The sequence below is a fragment of the Cyprinodon variegatus genome, unplaced genomic scaffold, assembly GCF_000732505.1.
Source record: "Cyprinodon variegatus isolate N-32 unplaced genomic scaffold, C_variegatus-1.0 Scaffold55, whole genome shotgun sequence".
NCBI classification, from domain to species: Eukaryota; Metazoa; Chordata; class Actinopteri; order Cyprinodontiformes; family Cyprinodontidae; genus Cyprinodon; species Cyprinodon variegatus.
Genome location: NW_015150508.1, coordinates 1,029,604 through 1,039,597, shown reverse-complemented (window position 1 = coordinate 1,039,597; position 9,994 = coordinate 1,029,604). Strand labels below are relative to the sequence as shown.

At 36.8% G+C, this 9,994-nt stretch overlaps 1 protein-coding gene across 1 annotated transcript in view; it reads left to right on the top strand.

The window, feature by feature from the left end:
- rbm26 (RNA binding motif protein 26) overlaps positions 1-4,354 on the top strand; it is a 15,925-nt gene extending 11,571 nt beyond the window's left edge. Inside the window, exons 18-23 of the mRNA XM_015371295.1 lie at positions 166-333; positions 2,089-2,193; positions 2,322-2,525; positions 3,188-3,274; positions 3,391-3,504; positions 3,827-4,354. Coding sequence (XP_015226781.1) covers positions 166-333; positions 2,089-2,193; positions 2,322-2,525; positions 3,188-3,274; positions 3,391-3,504; positions 3,827-3,913 — 765 coding nt within the window. The 3' untranslated portion in view covers positions 3,914-4,354. The remainder of the gene's footprint in view (positions 1-165; positions 334-2,088; positions 2,194-2,321; positions 2,526-3,187; positions 3,275-3,390; positions 3,505-3,826) is intronic.
- Positions 4,355-9,994: the final 5,640 nt, after the last annotated feature.

Sequence of the window (9,994 nt, the reverse complement as noted above, 5' to 3'; positions counted from 1 at the left end):
TAAAACTTTTTCTAGGTAGTGCTCATTTCTTCTCTGCATTTACTATTTAGCAATCTTCTGTTATGTTTATGTGAAGACAAATTAAGTGGGGAAAAAAAAAAAACAGACCAGATGTTATTGTGTGCATGGAATGAGCATTTTCTAACTTTCTGCTTTTTTTTGTAGCTCTTGATATCTAAACTTGAGAAGAATAAAGCGATGAAGGCGGAAGATAAAGCTACAATCATGGAAACTTTGGGCACATTAACTAAAAGCATAACCAAACTGCAAGAAGAGATAAAGGGACTTTCCAGCTGCAGTAACGTTTTACGAACTGTCAAGAGCAAAGCTCAGGTATTTTTTTTTATGTTATCTTTCTAAAGCCTGAATGTGTTCTATTGAGACTTTGTGTGACTTAAGGCTGATTTATACTCAGAAACCAGGTCGTCTGCTTGTCACAGTGAACGTAAATGTGCCCCCGCCCCTCCCGTAGACACTCTGGTGAACCTCTCCAAAATTGTAGGTGACTGCAGACAGTGCCGCAGACAGGAGGCCCCTGATTGGTCAAATCTACGTCCGCTCTACACTATGCGTATTTCCTGTTTGGTACCTTACCGGCTTGTTTTGTTTGTATGACCGCCATTGCAGAAAACGACTCCTGAAGAAGGACCAGCTATAATAGCTTGTTGCGCGCAAACACTTTGACCCTTTTTCCACCTGGATCCCTGCTCCTTTTTTTGCCCTTATGTCGCTCCGTGATCGCACAAACTTGCCCCCACTTCCTCACCGCCTCAACCGTATTGAGACCCACAGGTAGGTCGTCATTGTCCGTCTTTTGTTGTGGCGTGGAATGATATAGCGCAGACCATGCTTCAATATTCGGCATAAATCTAAAATATCTGCGACAAGCTCACTGCGATACACTGCGGCAGGAGTATAACCAGCTCTTTAGTCATTCATAACTGAACAGAGGAAAATCTGCACACTTGTGTGTATTTTCTCCTGTAAGCGATCCGTCTAAAACAGAAGAGACCAATCGCAGCGCTGTAGGCGGTCCCATAATGCAACAGCGCTTTTTGTCTCCACAAGTCAAGACTGCAGGCTCAACTGATGCCCTATTGTCTTTAAAGAGCTGTTTATAAGAGGGCAGAAACAGTTAATCGCTATTAAACAATTATTGAAATAATCCTCAGATAATTTAGTAATCAATCGATCGTTACCTAGAGTGTAGAAACTCCAAAATGTTCCTTTAGCTGACAGAAACCTGCCTTGAGCAGCGATTATACCAAAATTGTAAAAGAAAATGGGTAAACATTTTGTATTTCAGATAAAAATCTTTTTTGTTCTGTCAGTATGCTCTGTCCAGCACTCCGTAAGTGGAAAAGATTGATTTTCACTTGATTTAATTTCAAAAAAAGTATTTTTTAAGGAACTTATTGCTTTCCGATTATGAATCAATTCATCAAAAAAAATAATCGACAGATTAATCGATTTGCTAAATAATCGTCCCTTGTTTATATCGTTACATTTAAACAACTGCCTGCTGTACTAGCTTTTCTTTTTCAAAAGAGGACTTTTCATCACATCCGTGGTTATCTGATTGGTTCTAGACAATTTCCGCTAACTATTTTATCCCACCTTTGAAATCGGGCTCTACCAGCTCCTCTGCAGACTGATATACAGTGTAAGTCAGTCTGGCTCTTCAGGTTACTTCTCTATTTCCTTCAGTGTTATGTCAGTGTTATGTTCTGCTGTGCTTTTCGCCCATAATGATGTTTTTCTATTAACTTTACAAAAGTTGTATTTATATTAACAACCAAATTAGATTTTAAATAAACACAGCTGAATGCACACCTTTTTTTGTTGCAGTTTTTTTTTGTAAAACGATTGAAAACCATCTAACTTTTTCCTTCCAATTCACAACTAGCCTCTGCTTTTTATTGGCTTAACATGAAAAATCCTACTTAGATCAGTTCAAGCTTGTCACTGTAATGGTGCAAAATATGGGAAAAGGCACTGTTTCATCTTTCTTTTTCATTGGTCGATTTAAGTTGCTGAAATGCTGCCTTTTGGCTCTAAATATCGTTCTTCATCTGCTGTGGCTTTCAGGCACAGAAGGAGCTGCTGGATGCAGAGCTTGATCTGTATCAGAAGACTCAGGCTGGAGAGGACACAGCTTTGTTGAAGCTTAAGTATACTCAGCTTCAAATAGAGGTACTTTATTAAACATAAAATCATATTTCTTAATCCTTTCTATGCATTAGCCACATGGTGGCACTGTTGTTCTCATAATTTGAGTATCCTCTCCATATCAATGGTTTGTTTATGCATTTGTCTTTCAGGCAGCTAAAAGGGGAATTCTTTCATCAGGACGAGGTCGAGGCATCCATGTCCGGGGACACGGCTCTACTAGAAGTCGGGGAAGGGGATCCAGAGTTCGGGGAAGAGGTGTTCCAATGCATGCAGTTGTGGACCATCGACCTCGAGCGCTGCAAATTTCTGGTTTTACTGATGCAGACCGTGTGGACATACTTCCACACTTTGCTGTGAGTTGGTCTAAAGCTGTGCCACTTTGTTGTTTAAGTTTTGGTTTGCAGTCAGAGGATCGTCTTGCAGAACTAGTGGAAACTTAAACTCCTTGTTGATTCTTTGTCCTCCCTCACATGACTGCTCAGCTCAGTCTGGTTTCATTGGTTACTGTTTACCAAAAGTCCTTACAGTTTTTATTTGCTGAACAAATCCACACCGTGCAGAACACCATTAGTAGTTCAATGAGACGTATACTTTGAGCAGGGTATATTGTTTATAAGGATGCAGGTTTTAATGATAAGCCTAATCATCTCTTTCTAACCTTTGAGGTTGATATATGGAGGTTTAACACATTTTCTCCTAATTTGAAAAAGTAAACTTCACTTATTCTAAGAAGAGCTAAACAGTTTTAAATTCATGCAGACAAATGTTTTTTTTTTCTGTCATTTGTATTGATTCATGGCAGCTTCTGTATTTGTTTTGGGGGAAAAAAAAGCTTTGCCAAGTTTAAAAATAATATATTTTGTCTACGACTGTAAATACTCTATAGTTATTGTAATTATTGCTGAGAATGGAGGAGCATAAAAATGTTCCATTACTTTTTATTTAAAAAATCCTTCAGAGGTTTACTTGCAGCAGGTTAGTGTTGTTGAACTTTTGTTTTTGTTTTTATATGTAGCAATTTGGAGAGATTGAAGATTGCCAGATTGATGAAAACAAGCTCTCTGCAGTCATCTCATACAAAACGAGGGCGGAGGCCGAGCAGGTGAGAAATCCTTTGGTTGCTCTTTCATTTAAACTGTTGACATTTTTATTTCTAGCTGTGTTGAAGCTGCAGTTAACCGGTTTAATGCAGTAACACCTTGTTTGATCCTTCTTTAGGCTGCTGTTTATGGAGGGAAATTCAACAACCAGACTTTACACCTGGCCTGGCATAAGCCTGCTATAACTCTCAGTGCAGCCGACGCTGAAGAAAAAGAACCAGCAGAGGATGAGGTTGGTGGAACTCCACCTTGCAGCTCCTTTACATTCAGATTAGTGCTTTTCACGATTAAATATTTACATTAATAAATTCCTATGGTTGCATCTCCTAAGACCTGGAAGGATTAAGTAAGCATTTAAATAACTGTTTATGCTGCTAGAGAACAGTAGAGGGAGCCGTTACACATTAAAGATTCTACATGATATTTTGTTCTTTCACTGATACTATAAGATTGAATTATTTCCTCTTTGAGGCCTTTAAAGTGATGCTCTAAAAAATCTACATAATTTTCCAATTTTTTGATTTATCCATAGTAATATTTCCTTTTTTTATCAGTACCCAGAGGAGTCGCTGAGTGATGATGCATTACTGCAAGATGATGATGAGGAGGAAGACAACGAGCCTCGTCCCTGGCGCAGATGAAGCTTTCTCTGATGCTGTCATGGTCTCACTGGTCTGGACCAAGAGCAGTGATCCAGCATCTTTCAGTGCTTCTTTAGACATTTTGAAATGCACATTTTACTGTGGCAAGACTTTTCCTTCCCCGTTAACACATAGCTGAAGAACTTTGTGCAGCCTAATTTTAATATGTAAACCAGATCTGTGCTGATTTTATTTGAATGCTCTTACTGTAGATTTTTTTTTTCCCCACAATGCGTTAAATCTGGTGACTCAAAGACACATGAGTTGAGTACTCAAATTAAAAAGTTGTTTTGATTTAACTCGATAACAGATGGTAGCTTTTTTGCAGAATAGTATTAAGTTGCTTCTGTGTAAATATTTTATGTCCTGGTTTGTAATTTGTATGAAAGCTTGGGCTTTACTTTGGATTGTACAAAAAAAAAATAAAGAAGTTGAAATGGTCTGGAAACAATCTGCCAGAAAAACAAAAAAAACAAAAGAAAAGAAATACAAAAAACAAAGCTGGCAGTGTGAAAAAATATGCTCCGCAAAAGGAGCTGAAAAAAATAATAGACCATTTCAAAAAACAAAAAAAAAACCTTCCTCTTCACCTTAAGAGCAAAATTCCTAAAAAGATTCCTTCAACTGTACGTTCTTAAAGTTTGGAGCGGTAAGGTAATCATATTCCCCTTATGGAAAGGTAAGAAAATCAAATGTTTCATTAATCTATGTCTTCTGTATTCACTAATTAAGGTCTTTTTCTTCTTCTTTCAGAGTCAGCAGTTTCCAGCCATATCACCCTGCCCCACAAAGCCCTCACCTTTTTTTTTTTTACACATTTCATCTTGTAAATACTGTCATAATACCCGTTTTGTACAAACAACTGGTGCTTTCATTGAAATTACATTTTTCACACAAATTTGTTCTGTTTGTCTAGAATGTTGCCTATAGGGATTTTATGCAAACATTAACAATGAAAGAAGTTTGATTTAATCTAAAATGTGTAATGTGCTTGAGAGGTTTCACAAAATAAGCATCAAGAAAATATTGTTGGCTCATTTGGTTTGGGATATATCTGCCCACAGGTGAACAGATTAATTAAAACGCTCCAATGTGGTACAAGAGAACTGGTGAAAGCCATTTTTTTTTTATTAAAAACCTTCCAAAAAGGTTTTAACTTTATAAATACAGTGAAACACTGAAAACTTTTCTTATTGACAATCAATCCCATTAAAAGTTGTCAAGTTTTAGATCTCATGGGCTTTATAAAGAGTACTTCTGGTTGCTAAAATATTTTGAATGATATATTACTATTCATACCTTAAGAAGATGACAAGGCTTTTAGAGTCATTTCTGAATTGTCAAATGCTGAATTGACTTTTGTAAGCTTAAGAGAGTTTAATTTTAAAGTTTTTTTTTTTTTTTCAAAAAAGATTAACTTTACTATAACCTTATATTTAAAAAATGGGATTTACAACCTGATCTTTTTCTGTCTGAAGTATCTAGGTAAGGGCCTTCCCTGCATGGCTGCATACTGTAGCTTTTCCCTTTAGTGGCGTCTACTTGTGTGTCTGAATTTTTAACATTAATTATACTCAAATTACTTTATGTTGTTAAAAATGTGTTCAGTGTTAAGTTAGACCACTGTATTTTTTGGTATTGTTTTAAAAGGAAAAAAACTGTATAAAAGTGGATTTTTCTGTGCATATTTTGTAGCCTAAGCAGTTTGCAAAGGGGCCCAGTGGCAGGCCAACACTCATTATTAGTTAACTAGCTGTTTTTGGACCTTTATTTCTGAGTATATGTAAAAGTAATACAGCTTTTTAGTACAATTATTGGTTACTCTGTTCAACATGGCTACAACTTTTCCATTCTCATTGAGCTAGCCCCACCTGGAACAGAACCAGCATTAGAAGCATTAAACTTTCACAAGAAAATTTAAAATGTGCTTTTTCTTATTTAATATAAGGAGGAGAATATATTTTTTATTTCATTTGGAAATTAAAGTCACAGAATCCAAAGGAATGGGATGTTTCCACAATCTGATGGTTTTAGATTCCTTTATATAAACAAGCTTCTGAGACCACTTTTTTAAATTAATTTTTTAGGGATAAACTGACCAAGAGGGCAAAGCAAATGCAAGTTTAAAGAAAGTTGAATAAGAATATACTCATTTGAATACATCTCAGATGGCAAGATAACAGTTTATTGAGTGCAACCATAAAAACCAATCATGCTTTTCACTATTTCATTTAGATTTGAATTACCTCAGAGATGAAAGAAGTGGTCAGAGCTGTGAACACAAGAATGTCCTTGGTTACAATCCATGTTTGGGATGTTTCTGCATGGGGTTTGTATGCTCATCATTTGCATGCGTGTGTTCAGCTTACTTTCATCAGACTTTTAAGATAACTGGCCACTCTAAACTTCCCTGAGACTGTCTGCATAGTTGGTTGAGTGGCACTGTAGCGGACTGGTAACCTGTTCCAGGTGTTCTTCCCCTCTGTGACCCTACAAGAGTTACAATGGATGAAAATCAGAATTCCCTGGGATCCCAGGCATTACGTATGAAGACGCTGACTCCAGGATCCTATTCCAATGAATTTGCTACTGCAGCACAGGGACAAACAGGACAAACAACCATTCACACTCACACCTAAGGAGAATTTAGAGAAGCCAATTAACCTATCAGTCATGCTTTTGGACTGTGGGAGGAAGCCAGAGTACCCGTAGAGAACCCAGGCATGCTCAGGGAGAACATGCAAACTCCATTCAGAAAGACCCCAGGCCGGAAATCAAACCCAGAACCTTCTTGCTGCGAGGCAGCAGAGCTACCAACTGCTCCACTGAGCAGTCCCCTTTTTGAATATATTCCTTTGAAATTTCTCATAGTTGTTTCATGACAAGTAATCGTCACAGTGCTGCTAACTCTAAGTAAAGGCAGCTAAATGAAGCCAAGTGTATAATTTTAAACCACTGCCTGCTTGCTTAACATCAATGGTTTTGTTATAACTAACAAGTCTTTGCTTTCTTCTAAACATGAATTCTTAATATTTGGTTTATAGAGGTAAGTCTATGTATTTTCAATCCCTAAGCCTTGAATATAAAAGGAAAAATAACCCAATCAGTGTCCCCCAGTTCATTGTTTCCAGACCCCCCCTGGTGTCTGTCAACCACGCAAGGATAATTGTGAGAAATCAGATTTGCTGTCTATTGTTTATCACCTATATCCTTTCCTCCTGGAAAAGGCCTCCCCTCATCTCTTCATCTGCTGGTATGTGGGTGTGAACAACCCCCCCCCAAACCTCTTCTGTCATTTACCTACTGTGGAGCCACCAAACTCCAATGAGCAGGATTTTTGGTTGCCTCAGCCTTGGTGTTTTACCTGCACGCACACTTGTTTTTTTCTATTTTGTCATGTGTCAATTTAAATATAAAGTTGTTTTATGAATATCCACATAAATAAATGCAAAGGTTCGATGGAATTAGGAACAGCATGCAGTAGTCTAAGAGCTTTGCCCCCCTTTGTGTCTCAGCAAGCAGAGAGCCTTCATGAGATCCACAGGAGCTTTAGAAATATGGATAACAAGTTTACAATGTCTGTGTCATCAATTATATAAATCTTTATTTTCAGATTTGTGTCAAGGAGACAGATGGCATCAAATATTGGACGGGGTTGCTATAACGTTTTTGAGTATGTTAAAAACTGCAGAGAAGATGTGCAACAACAACACAAAAAAGTCAGGCTGGACCACATCTAAGCTAATGTGAAAATGGAACAATAAGGATTTTTTTCCCCATATGGAAGCTTTTTCTCCTGCTTTGGAAGATGATCTGTTAGTTTCTTTCCATAAGTAAGAGATAAGGGACACATATTTTTCAAAGACTGTATTTGCTTGGAGATTTGTTGTTTTCAGTTTCCTTTTGAAGCCCTCAGGGGCCTTAAGAAGTCGGTCATACACAGATGTAACAAAAAAAAAAGATAAGCAACACTGAATGCTTTGTAATTTATTTAGATTTATTTAAATATCATTGCTGAATTTTCATAACAAAAACACAGCTTTGTGCCACTTAATCCCAATTACTCTTTAACTAGTTTGATCTTTTACTAAATGTACCCTAATGGATAAAAAAATGTATTTTATATTGGTCATTTACCAGGTTAGGTTTAAGATGTGAGGAAGGTGTATCGGATTCGAGCCACTCCTTCGCCAACATCTTAGTGCTTTCACATGCCATGCCCCCCTCTCTACAATGCCAACTCTCTATGAGGCTATTAATATTTTATGTGATCATGGGCCTCCATAAGCAAATTTCAGTCCCCAGCAAGTTGAGCCAAAGCATGATTAATTTAGTATTTATACCCCGACAACCCTTTAAAAAACACAGGGCCCCTGGCCGCAAAGCAAGACACAGTTTGAAACAAAACCAGCAGCCTTTAAATCATAATCAGTGCGTCGTTATTGGGGATTATTTCAGTTTGGGGACATATTTCTTTCTCTGTGAGCCCAGTGGCAGATGCAGAATGGCTGCATAGTTGCGGCTGACAGTTACAGTTGTAAAGCATCATCGCTTAACTCTGTGTAATTATTCTGCTGCAAGACATAATGCTGTTATTTTCTCCTAAAAACCCCTCTACACCATTCTCACTTTGTCTAGAAAAGTTGGGCTGTTTAACCTGTTCTGCTGACCGCAGACAGTGGGGATCTGTCGTGGCTGCAGCACAAAATTGTTTTAGAAAGTATTCCAATTTTGGTAACACTGACTGATTTATATACTAGTAAATTACCGATTATAAAATACTCAGATTTAATCTCACATTTTTTTTTATACTTGATATTTCTTCATTTTTTTAAAGTGCAAGGCTGCACTTTTAAAAAAAAGATGAAATTGTCCCGAAAGCTGTGACAAATAAAATCTGTCTTAGTCTAAGTCTAAAAAGTCTAAGTGTAGTTTAAAATGTAGTTAGTGGTATCTTGAGAATTCTTCATTATTATTATAAATGGTAAACTTGTGAAATACATGTAAACTGATATTAATCCAAAATCGCAGAGAAATTCTTCTGTATGCTGGTACCTAAACATTGGACCATGGTCTTCTTTTGTTTGCTTTGTTTTTTAAACTGAGACAAATATTTTAATAGAAAGTAGTGCTTTCAAATCTTCAGATATTAAACAGAAAATGGCTAGAAATCAAAGCAATTAAATAATGCATCATTTTCAACATCACTGAAATAGTTCAACAGTCTGACAAAAATCTTTTGTATCTTAATTCTCTTGTTCTTGATGTTATGGTACAGTGTGTCTGATGGCATTAGTTCAAAAAGTTGGGAGCCTTCTTCCGCTCTGGGATAAATTTTAACAGAGGGTAAGGATACTTAGATAAAGCTCTATTTCCTCTCACTATTCTCTGCTATTGTCACCATTTTTGCAACACTACTATGTTGAGACAACAAGAGTCAACTCATTGCTGACCACAGCTCTGTTGTATGCTGTAAGCATGCTGGCAAAGACTGATGTTTATTTTATTGGCCTCTAGTATTGTAGAAGAAAAGTGAAAATATAACAAAATGACACCAAGATTGAATTTTTTTTAGAATTGTCAAACCTTAAGATGGTGTTGTTCGTTGTCAAACCAAGTATTTTAAGCTTGTGGGAGATCAACTTTAAATTATCTGGTCATTTTCCAGGCTGTGTACATTTTTCATTTATTTAACATTTATTCAAATGGCATGAGAGAATGAAACCAGAAGGCACATTTCTTTTCTAAGACTTGCCTCAGACCTATTTGTATCATGTTTGATTGATGTTTTAGCGTGTAGTTTTAGTTTCTGCCTATTACTGCAGCCTTTTGCTGCAGTCCTTAAATGTGAATGTGGTTCAATAATGAGCTGATCTTTTTCTTCCAGGAATCAAGATCAACAATGAAATTAAAAAGCAGGATTAAAGGTATGAAAGAGGATTTTCTTAGAAATTAAGTGTCCAGATAAATCTAAAATGACTTAAAGTCAAAGAGAAGTCATATTTGAATGTCAAATAATTCTGGCTTAAACATGTATATAAACTCTTTATCAGACGACATTGTCCCAAAAGTTAGACAATT